The 12,016-nt window shown below is 38.8% G+C and overlaps 1 protein-coding gene across 6 annotated transcripts in view; it reads right to left on the minus strand.

Moving 5' to 3' along the window:
* Positions 1 to 12,016, minus strand: part of POU2F1 (POU class 2 homeobox 1) — a 202,357-nt gene that overhangs the window by 40,359 nt on the left and 149,982 nt on the right. For 5 of the 6 annotated variants that reach the window (XM_061399427.1, XM_061399420.1, XM_061399430.1 and 2 more), the window contains 5 exons: positions 10,091 to 10,144; positions 8,113 to 8,232; positions 5,127 to 5,315; positions 3,589 to 3,715; positions 2,072 to 2,166 (listed from right to left, as the gene is read on the minus strand). In XM_061399427.1, coding sequence (XP_061255411.1) covers positions 2,072 to 2,166; positions 3,589 to 3,715; positions 5,127 to 5,315; positions 8,113 to 8,232; positions 10,091 to 10,144 — 585 coding nt within the window. The remainder of the gene's footprint in view (positions 1 to 2,071; positions 2,167 to 3,588; positions 3,716 to 5,126; positions 5,316 to 8,112; positions 8,233 to 10,090; positions 10,145 to 12,016) is intronic. The other variant, XM_061399424.1, reaches the window with a different exon arrangement.

A 12,016-nucleotide genomic window follows, 5' to 3' on the forward strand; every position in this document is an offset into this window, starting at 1 on the left:
GCCTGCCTACTTTACTACTTTGTGCTCTCACCTACACCTCTGACTTTACGGGGGACTGTCCCCCACCACCTCTTTCGGAGAAGGAGTTAACTTAGGGCTCCAGTTAATAAAAATTCCTGGGCATGACAAGAGTGTTTTAACCTACAAACTCCTCTGAAGGTTCTCTAGCCTGCCTGACAGGCTTGTCCGGCCACATGTGATTGCTCATAGCCTCCCAACCGTGAGAGGCACGAGATGCTTTAAACCTTCTAAAAACAGGTTCCTTAGAAAAGTTAGAAAACCATTAGTATAAGTACAGTGGGCTGATTAGAAACTGTATTGGTGAAGGGTTTTTCATTTGTTGAGCCAATGTTTGTTGCTAAGTCTCCACATCCCCTGCCCTTACACACATAAATGAATATATAGAAGAAATAAGTATTAACCTTTGATATAAATCACGTTAGACCTTAGGCTAAGTAAATTTTTTCCTTAACTAAAACCCACTACACCCTCACCCTATAGGAATGTAACTTTATTTGGGTGGCGTCTGTTTTAAGAATAATCACCCCTGGAGAAATAAGTGTCCTGGTTGACTGACCGCTGTCACAAGGAGAGGGTCATAAATTGTCAGCAGGCCCCCTGGCCAGAAGATGATGTAATGCCCCTAAGACCTCTGTATACATTTATATGAGGCACCTGACTTTGATAAAAGTCAGGACTGCTGACCCCACGTGACTGTAGCATAACATCTTAGTGTATAAAAGCAGACCATGGAAAATAAAGAACTGGGATCAGTTTCTCGAAATACTGGTCTCCCCATGTCGCTCTCTCTCTCAAACTCTGGCTGAGTCTCCATCTGGAGCGCGGAACCCGCCATGCTTACTAATTATGCCTGGGCTTCTAAGATCCGACCGGGGAGGCCTCAGTGTCTCCTCTCCTTCGGGAGAACGGAAGGATGCCGGTGGCCTACAAAAGTGGTTGCAAACTTCTTGTCTTGAAGTTTTATTGGTCTCCTGTGTAAACCAAGCTACTCAGCCTCTTTTCTCCACTGAATTTTCCTACTGAGCTATCCTCATTCTATTACTCTTTACATCTTTAATTAATATCTAATTGAAGCTATTGTATCCTGATCCTCGCCGACGCCATCCCCGCTTTGAACTCCTTGGATCAGCCAGGGCTGGACCCCGGCACCTTCCTTTGTAACCTACATGTTCTTTATTTTTCTTATCTTACTGCATTGCTAGGCTCTTCAGTACAATGCTGAATAAAAGTGGTAACAGTGGATAACTGTTCAGTCTTTATAATGTTTTTTTTTTGGTAGATGCCTTTTAGCAGGTTGAGAAAGTTACTTTCTGTTCTTAGAAGAGTTTTTTTTTTTTTTTTTAAATCATAAACAGTTGTTGAATTTGGTCAAATCTAGTAATTTGTTAGTATCAAGTGATAACTTCCATAGTTATGAACAAAGAGAATCAGAGATGGAAGGGGAATTGAGGATCAGCTAGTTTAATCATCTACTTTACAGATAAGGAAATGGAGGTGCAGAAAGGAGAAATGATATGCTCAAAGTCACAGCTAGGAAAGAAACAGAACTAGGTCTAAAGCCTTAATCTCTAGATGCCTAGACTTGTACTTTTTCTATAGTTAAACTCTGGAAGAAATTAGCTAAAGCAACACAGGAAAGTTGAGATGGGGAATAAACACAGGGATAAGAGTGTCTTCACAGTTTCTGAGCAAGAGCAAAGAACAATGATGGTTTTAACTGAGGCGCTAGGTGTCTAGCTCAAGTGGTAATCTCTCCTGTCATATATCAGGGGAGGGTGGTCCAAGAGCCAGAACGCATTACTCATTCAGTGCTAACATAGTTATTCTTTATGAACATGTAACAAAATAGGGACTCGCTGAAGGTTTTCAAAGACTACATCAATTTGGCAGCATTTTTTTCTATGAAGCTGAAAAACCTAGCTTTGAAATTTTGGTGAGTTTTTTTAAAACTATTCGAATTATTTTTATTAGGGAGTTGAATTAGACAGAGCCCCAAAGTATTTCAAGACAACAGGATAAAAGAAAGCAACGCTCATGGAAGAAAACTGACCTGGGAGGTGAGGGCGATGCTTGGCTGAGACTGTAGGAGGTTGGCTTGGCTTTGCTGAGGTAGTTGTGTTAAAAGATTTTGCGCTTGCAGGAGACCTACAAAACACAAACATGTTATGTCCAACATTAAAGATTACCTTGAACATATGGCATAAGAAAGTGACGTGAAAATTTCAACTGATATCCTGATAGTCCTACTGGTCTTAAAACTCTTAAGGTCTTATTTGCCTACAGTCTTATTAAATACAATTCAGTCGTATTAAATTCAGTCTTATTAAATACAATTTGGGCAAGAAGATATGGAAAAATGTAAAACTGGTATATGTCTTTGGTGTAACCTAACCTTTCTGGTTGATCAATTTTTTTATTTTAGGAAGGAATAGGTGAAAGTGAAGAAGTATTTTAAATGGAAGCAACTTGAAACTCCAAAAAAAAAAAAAACCCCACAAAGCTCTACTTCTTAACCCAAAAGCAATTAGAAGCTGCTAAGGCGATGATGGCACCCCACTCCAGTACTCTTGCCTGGAAAATCCCATGGACAGAGGAGCCCGGTAGGCTGCAGTCCATGGGGTCGCTCAGAGTCGGATAGGACTGAGCGACTTCACTTTTACTTTTCACCTTCATGCACTGGAGAAGGAAATGGCAACCCACTCCAGTATTCTTGCCTGGAGAATCCCAGGGACAGGGGAGCCTGGTGGGCTGCCATCTATGGGGTTGCACAGAGTCGGACACGACTGAAGCGACTTAGCAGCAGCAGCAGCAGCAGCAGCAGCAGTACATGCTAGACCAGAGAACTGTCTAGGTCATGAAAGGGGCAGGCTATCTTATTCGTTTAAAAGTGGAATAGGTGTGTGTACAACAAAAGATTTTTGAATGATTAAGAAAAAAGGCTAAAAAACAAATAATGAGGAAGCAGTAATGCACTAATATTCCTTGGGTTGAAGCCTTGATACTCTAATACTGTCTATATTGATTCCATTAACCAGCCCAACAAACATGATTGCACTTTATACAGAAATAACACAACAACATTTAGCACTAAAAGGCCTTGAAGATTTTTTTTTATAACTCCCCAAATTTGTACAGTTTCTAACATGATACCCTCTTTTTCTTAAACTTTAAAAGAAAACCAATGATTGTTAGAAGCATATACTTTCAATGCTCAAATCCTCAGCCCACATTCTTTGAACACATTCCCATGAAAAACTATCAAAACATTAGAAGCAATTTATTCAATATATGTGCAGCAGTTGAATTTAATTGAGACTTTTGGTCTAACTCACAGTACTCCTTACTGAGTAAGCATATGAAAGGCAGGGAATGATGACCTTCAATAATGAGGTATGCATGACAAAGTTTTTCTCAACATGAATATTGAGCTTAAAGTTAAATTAAATTAAAAAAAAAACAAACACTGTTTTAATGGACAGCTTCCGGGCCAAAATATAATAGCTAGCATCTGTGTGGACAAGTGGACAGCCTTGGTGCACCACTAATAAGCTCTAAGGAGGTGCTCACCCTGCTGGCCCTGGGGCGTCTGTGAGATGATAAACTGCGCTGGTTGCAGGTTGGTTGTTGGATGGACCAGTACAAACTGTTGCAGGTTGAGATTCTGCTGTTGAAGTTGTTGCAGTTGTTGCAGATCCTAAAAAAGTAGGATTAAAATATGGATTGGAGATTCTGAAGTAAAAGTGTGCTTAATCTTAAGTTTCCCAGATGATGAGTTCTGTCATCCAAATAAAAAGAGAGTCAATATCTGACATTATTATAAACTCCTAACAAGGATGTGCTCTGAATATGTTCCGAAGCGTGTGAAGGAACTTGGAGCTGCGACAAGGACATGCTGTTTCTATGAGTATATATTGCGTCATGACTTAATGCAAAATCTAATTTTCAATAGTTAAATGCTTATGGTTGTATCTTTAACATGTAGAGACCAACATGAGCTTTAGAAGTCAAGTGAAAAAAGAATATGTTGCTTTTTTAAGTGACGGAATTTCCTCTTGTAGAGCAAAAATTAAGTGTTATGTCTGAACCTGCATCAATAAATTAAAAGACCTATGAAATCTGGCACCAGCCTAATTCAACTGAGAAAACAGTGCATAAATTTAAAAAAAAGCTATCCATATAAAAATCTGATCTATAACATATTAAACTTGCTTATATTGGCTTATTATTTCATAATTTTTAATGTCATTGCATGTATATTATCTTATTAGAATAATGTCAATATAGAGTCTCACAACTTAGGCATGAAAAACATTTATTTGGTAATAAAAAAATGGGCAAAATAAAAACTGACTATTAAATAATAGTCATAAACATTAGTCTGATATCTATTCTGTACTTATAGTTTATTGGCTTTTTTTTTTAATGTTTAGTGAACTTCTAGCTATAATTTAAGCCCATTTCTGAGTCTTCTTTGGGCGTATAAAACAATTATCTGCATTGGACTCATAACAACTCTTCATCATTTCACTGATGTGACTACTTCTACTTTTTTCCTCTCCTTGAGACAAAGGTTTCCATTTACTTTTCCTCCTTGGTAGAACTGTCTATGCCTCTCTAAATAAATTTTTATTATCTCTGGATACTCTGCCCAAAAATGCAAAAATTAAAGCCAAACAACACTCTAATGCAGTTCCGCACAAAGCCAATCACTCTGTAGCAGAGAGATGGTTCTCAGTTCCTCTTACACGCGGGTGGCAACACCCACTGCAGAGCGTGTGAAAGAACGCGGGCCTGTGTAATTAGCTAATTAAATAAATATAGTGATCCTCTGCTCCAGAAATACGCAGCTAATTATTCGAGAGCTGCCACCTAATATAAACAGTTATTCAAATAATTGGTTATGTGTTTATAATACCAACTCAAATAAGCAAACAAATGTATTATTTCTAGTTCAGTAGTAAAGAAGTCTTCATCACTCACCTCGCTGATTTAGAGCTTCTCAGGCCTTTAAGCGCCCACACTAACAATCAGAAAGTGAACTTAATACCAAAGAAACTGCCATTCTATTCCTCCCTTCCCGCCCCAGCGATAAGTCACTCACTCACCTGTGCGATCTGTATGGGCTGAGACAAGGGGATCTGCGTCATGGGTGTGGCGGCGGAGGCGGAGATGGTGGCCCCGGCAGCGCTGTGCTGTTGGCTGGCGGAATGCTGCTGCACGGCAGCCGCCAGCAGCTGTGCCTGTGCCTGAGCCTGCTGTAGTAGTAACTGCTGCTGGGCTGGTGTCAAAGTCAGCTAAACAAAGTCAGGACAAACAGTCGGAAAGAGTTAAAGGAGATGGGCCCCCAGTGCAAGCCAACTGCTTTGAAGTAAGTAACTCAAGTGGTATTAAACCATAGCTACCCAACTTCATATGGCAAGTATGAGGCTAAAATGTTCATCAGTGATCAAGCTACCATTACTTGCAGACCATTTACATTAAAATAGTGGTCCTCACTCTGGACTTAATCATTCAAGCTTGTCCAGGACCAAAGGTTCAGGCAAAAAAGTAATTAACTAGTAAGCAACAAAGAAAAGAATCAATACTGCCAGGAAATGAAAAGATATTTACATCCAACAGAACAGCAAGTGATTAGTGAGATGAATAAGGAACAAGGATGCTGGATCTGACCAGGAAAGAACTGATAAGGCCCAGCTTCTTCTAATTAGCATGAATCCCTGCCATATTCCATCACTTTCATTATGTTCTAAGATATGATTAAAGAATATGAGGTCCATTTGTTTCTTTTCCCAGTCTCCGTACAGCCTCCTCCCCAACTATCTTTTCTGTTACTGAAAGCATGGGGTCTCTGCAACTTTACATTCTCTTTCCAATATATTATTTCTGTGAAACAGGTGGTGACAGCCACTCTCTTTAGAGGCAAATGAAGCCCCAGGCCCAAGTTTGACAGAAGCTCCAGCCACATGAACCTGCATTCCCAAGTGTCTCTTACTCTTGTAAACACTAGGCACTCAAACAAAACCCAAACAAGAAAATAGGAAATGTATTTGAAGATTTTAACTTGCTTTCAAAATGCAGCTTTTTTCAAACACACTTAAAGTGTTAAGTATGTTCTACCTTCTTTTTGGTGACATGTTCTGATCAAAGCAAGAAGGAATATTCTGAAGAGCAAGTATGTCATTTAGTGGCATAATCCTTTTTCAAAAAAGGTCCAATACAATTTGTGTATTAGAGACAGAATCAAAATTAAATCATTCAAAATCCCAATACCCGTCAAGATAGATGTTTATAAATATTTTATATAATATGTAAACATATATTAATTTCTATTGATGGGATTTTGTAAAACAATTTTGCAACTATTCTTAAAAGAGCCTTCTGCTACCAAAACATACTTAACTGAAATGAAGGAAATAAAATATTTTGTAGGTTGATGTGATATGAACTGAATAACAAACAACTTTTCCTTACCACTCCTTTTGACTCCCCCACAAAAGATAATTTAATACACAAATTTTCAACATTGGAAAATATTTTTAATGGGGCCTCAGAGAAAAGACATCTGAAAAGTTAAAAGCTTAATATACTTGCACAGGTCAATTTACTACCAATATTGAAAGAGACACATGTACCCCAGTGTTCATCGCAGCACTGTTTACAATAGCCAGGATATGGAAGCAACTTAGATGTCCACTGGCAGACGAATGGATAAGAAAGCTGTGGTACATATACACAATGGAGTATTACTCAGCTATTAAAAAGAATGCATTTGAATCAGTTCTAATGAGGTGGATGAAACTGGAGCCTATTATACAGAGTGAAGTAAGTCAGAAAGAAAAACACCAATACAGTATACTAATGCATATATATGGAATTTAGAAAGATGGTAATGATGACCCTGTATGTGAGACAGCAAAAGAGACACAGATGTAAAGAACTGAGTTTTGGACTCTGTCGGAGAGGGCAAGGGTGGGATGATTTGAGAGAACAGCATTGAAACATGTATATTATCATACGTGAAACAGATTGCCAGGTCAGGTTTGATGCATGAGACAGGGTGCTCAGGGCTGGTGCACTGGATGACCCTGAGGGATGGGATGGGGAGGGAGGTGGGAGACAGGGTCAGGATGGGGAACACATGTACACCCGTGGCTGATTCACATGACTGTATAGCAAAAACCACCACAATACTGTAAAGTAATTAGCCTCCAATTAAAATTAAAAAAAAACTTTACTACCAAAAAAACCCAGATGACATTTATTGAACACTATGACATGCCAGACACTGTTCTGTGCGTTTCACCTACATCACTACTCCTAACCTCTAAAACAATTCTGTGAGCTAAGTATTAACCTCTCCGTTTAACTGAAGGAAACCTGAGGCACAGAGAGATGAATTAGCCAACAAAGTAAACTGAAGAGCCAGGACACGACAGCAGAGGTTTCATTTTAGAACACTGTGTGTGTGTGCTCGGTCACTCAGTCATGCCCGACTCTTTGTGACCCCATGGACTGCAGCCTGCCAGGCTCCTCTGTCCACAGAATTTTGCAGGCAAGAGTACTGGAACAAGTTGCAATTTCCTATTCTAGGGGATCTTCCTGACCCAGAGACCAAACCTGTGTCTCTTGCATCAGCAGGTGGATTCTTTACCACTGAGCCATTTGGGAAGCCCCTTAGAACACTATACAGTAATTTTAAATGTTTTTCTTTTATAGGTACTGATCCATTCTTTAACTTCTACTCTGCAGTGATGTTATAACTCCAAACTGACAACCGCTGATACAATTTCATCACTGTAACTATTTCAACCATGGGAACATGATTCCACTGCAGATGAAGCAACAGTTGGAACACTGGTTTAAAAAAGTAAGTTTACCCAGAGCCTATCTGCCATAGTAAGAAAAAATACACTGAAAACTCATGACAGAGATAGCTCTTTTTTCAGAGCTGTTTACAATGTAGAAAACTGCTTTAAAGACATGCCAGGCATAGCCATGTATCTGCTACAGTCAACAGATCTAATCAGATACTGGCCAGTGGCAGTGCTGACACAGAGGAAGTTTATTACAAATCTCTCAGTGAAAACTTACCCCAGTTATCTGTCCTCCAGCCAGCATAAGCTGGGTCTGGGGGATGGCTGCCTGCACTGAAGGCTGCTGGGAAGGCTGGCTCGGCTGCTGTGAATCCCCCGATTCTTCATTAGGTTTAGACTGAGGGGGTGGGGGGAGAAAAAAAGATTTAATAATTGATTTTTTAAAAGTACTAATTTCATATTTTGAGATTTACAACACAGACTTATCTAATCATGAGTTTTCCAACTTCACATTTCCTTTCTTATATCTTTGTATTTTCCTAATTTTATGTATTAAGTTTTCAGACTTTTTATTCCAAAACTAGCAAAGCTGCTTAGTTTTTCTCAATTTTTAAAATTTTTCAATAATTCTTAATTTTTAAGAAGAAAAAGTAATTTGGTCTTCCACTAGTTGACAGAATTTTTCATAAACACAAATCCTTAACTCTGGAAATAAGGAGTAAGGGAAGAACATATTTTCAACCTATGTTTACACTAGACAGACCCTCTATCTCAACATTTTGACATGTCTTTGGTGGTCAGTGTAAAACTTCCCTATATACCATTTCAGAAATTGATTATTTGACCCACTGAACTTTTCAACTAATCTTTTAAAGAACTATAAATTTAGCATTCCCCCATCAAGTAACACACAAGCTTAGAGGGAAATGCTGAAGCCAAGAGGGAAAGAGAATATGATCCTGAAAGGGGCACTGAGAGAAAATTTTATGGTAATTAAAACTGGTTATGCAGAGCGTTAAAATTCTGCCTAGATTTGCATATTTCCCACCACCTGTTTTGGGGACTGCAGCAAGGCTAATTAACATAAAGGCTCTGATTAATTCTGCCAGTCATTGAGAGATAATTACAGTGCAAGACTGTAAACATTCCACAGTGGAGATACAGCCTGTTTGCCAACATCTCTCTAAGGGATAACAGTTTGCCATGGCAACCAAGGCAATTTTCCACCTCCTCTCCCTCAAAAAGGAAGGTCACATTATCTCCTTTTCATTTCTCTTCTCTTCTCCATGTGTTACTAGGTCCATATTTCACTTGGTTTCATGGAATGCTCAGTCCAAGGTCTTTAGTCATTAGCAACACTGAAATCAACCTTCCAGAATACTGTTTTTCTCTCTTGACTGTTAGTTACCTAAACACTATAATGAAAGGAAGCTGCAGGTTGACTGAAGTATTATGGAGTAATGCAGAAAAACTAAACTTTGCATGTTATGTTGAATGGTTCATAGAAACAAAGCACCCTGATTTCAGTTTTGTCTTTAAATTTGACTGTATGAAGCCCATTAACGTTTAGAAATAGGTTTAATTGCAATTCTCAGATTCAAGACATGGCAGAGCAGAGAAGAACCTTGTCAATCTTCTAAACTCGTACACTTAAATACATGCAGTTGCCCCTTGGTATCTACAGAGAATAAGTCCCAGGACCACCCCACCCCTCCAACCCCCTGCCCCAGACACCAAAATCTGCAGATGCTGAGGTCCTTCACAGTCAGCTCTCTGTACCTCCAGATGTGGAACCCAGGGATAGGCAGGGCTGACTGTATAAGAAAAAATGAGCCCCAGGAGGAAAAGTGACTTGCCAAAATTCACACAGCTAGTGAGTGGCAGAATGAGAATTCAAATCTAAGACTTAGGTCTCTCATTTTATTGTTCTTCCCTCTAATATAATGTTTTCCTAAGATATGAAAAATGATAAATGGCTGTACAACTTAGAAACATTTTTACTGAACTTCCAAATAAAACCTTGAAAGTAGACTTTTCTTGTTCACCTTTGGACATTCACAGTGATGTAATATAAAATGGATTTTTATTAATGGCTTTGATTATCATTATTTGAATTTTTATGAGATTCAGTAAGAAAAAAGTAATACTTCTAAGTATTTTCATTATAAAATTATTGCATATTCATTACAGAAAATTAGAAAAATACAGTAAAAATGAATAGAAAAACTGATCCCCAGCCCCATGTCCCAGCTCACCTGTACATTTAGAGACTGAGCAGCAGCCTGTAAACTTGTTCCAGCGAGCTGGACCTATAAAAGTAAAGCAACTGGGGAAATTCTAATCGAATACTGTTGACATCCATCATTAGAGCCTGTCATCAACAAGTCTCTACAAACGTGTGTTCTATTTAGAGCCAAGCATATGAAGAGGTTTACTTTAAGGAGTTGAAACTTTATGGAAAAGCTCACAGTACCTCCACCTCCCAGCAGAAAGTGCTGTTAAAATTTCCTCTCTGAAGATGTTTTCCCACACTAAATCTGCATCAGCAGGCATGCCACACTTGTATTTAACACTCCTTACATTACATCGTTTGTACTCACAGGATACTTAGTTTCTAAAACCTTAACTCATCTTCCACATTGTGTTAAAGAACATAGAAGCAGGCTACTTATAGACATTATTTTTACCCTTAAAAACAATCAGAATTATCTACTCATTCTAATTTCAAAATTTCATGTATATAAAAGTAAAAATCTTATAAACACACACACACACACATCTACATAGTCAAGTCCTTAAAATATTTATTGTCATAATTCAAAAATCCTGGCTGAAATAAAGGATCTGTCCTATAAACCACATATTAAAGTCTGTCAGAACAGTTAATACTAACACTTCACACATTCAGAAAGTTCAAACCATGGTGATATTAAAATAAGGGTCATCATGTGGCAACCATGATAATAATAACTGATTCAGGAAACTGTCACCAATGGATGTTCTAACTAATGGGTGAAATTTAAGGAGTAACATGATATTTACATATGCTCTCCCTATCTCTCCATAGATATTTATTAATTACAAAGGGTAAAATAGTGGGAAAATCAGGAAGACAAGTGATCACAGTTAAAGCCACCAGTAATGATACATGTTCCTCCTACTACGATGCACTTAGAAGAATACAATATTATTTACAGTGTATTTCCCTCTAGTTCTAACCGTGATGAAACATCAGTCAAATCTAAATTGACCAACACTATATAAAACAACTGGACTGTTACATAAACTAGGTTTGAATAAATGGAAACCTACCCTAGAATGGCAGCAGTGGGAATTAAAAGTAGGAAACATGAAAAGTATTGCAAAAGTACTACACAGCATCCTGGAAACTGACTGGATATAAATGAAGAAAAAACAAGTTACGGATTATTCCAGGGTTCAAATATGGAAGGTTGAAAAAATTTATCATTAACATGATAATTCCATTTTGGATTTAGCACACAGCATCAAGACTTCCTGAACTTAAAGCTTCTTTGTGATTTTATTTCAATCATGATGTTTCTGGGTAAAAATCTGTTGAGGAATACAAGTCTTACAGTATCTCCTTATTAATTATGAGGAAGATAGTTACCTTTATAGTAGACAAATTTGAGACACTACCTTAATCAAATGATCAAATTCAGTACAGAATAATGGGACAAGTTGACATGTATGCTGCTGCGGCTGCTGCTAAGTTGCTTCAGTCACGTCTGACTCTGTGCAACCCCACAGATGGCAGCCCACCAGGTTCCCCTGTCCCTGGGATTCTCCAGGCAAGAATACTGGAATGGGTGCCATTTCCTTCTCCAGTGCATACATGCCTGCTAAGTCGATTCAGTTGTGTCCGACTCTGTGCGACCCTATGGACAGCAGCCCACCAGGCTCCTCCGCCCACAGGATTCTCTTGGCAAGAATACTGGAGTGCGTTGTCATTTCGTTCTCCAAGTTGACATGTATGCTGCTAAGTCACTTCAGTCGTGTCCGACTCTGTGTGACCCCATAGACGGCAGCCCAGCAGGCTCCCCCGTCTCTGGGATTCTCCAGGTAAGAACACTGGAGTGGGTTGCCATTTCCTTCTCCAATGCATGAAAGTGAAAAAGTGAAAGTGAAGTCGCTCAGTCGTGTCTGACTCTTAGCGACCC

The sequence above is a fragment of the Bos javanicus genome, chromosome 3 (genome assembly GCF_032452875.1).
Source record: "Bos javanicus breed banteng chromosome 3, ARS-OSU_banteng_1.0, whole genome shotgun sequence".
In the NCBI taxonomy this organism is placed as follows: Eukaryota; Metazoa; Chordata; class Mammalia; order Artiodactyla; family Bovidae; genus Bos; species Bos javanicus.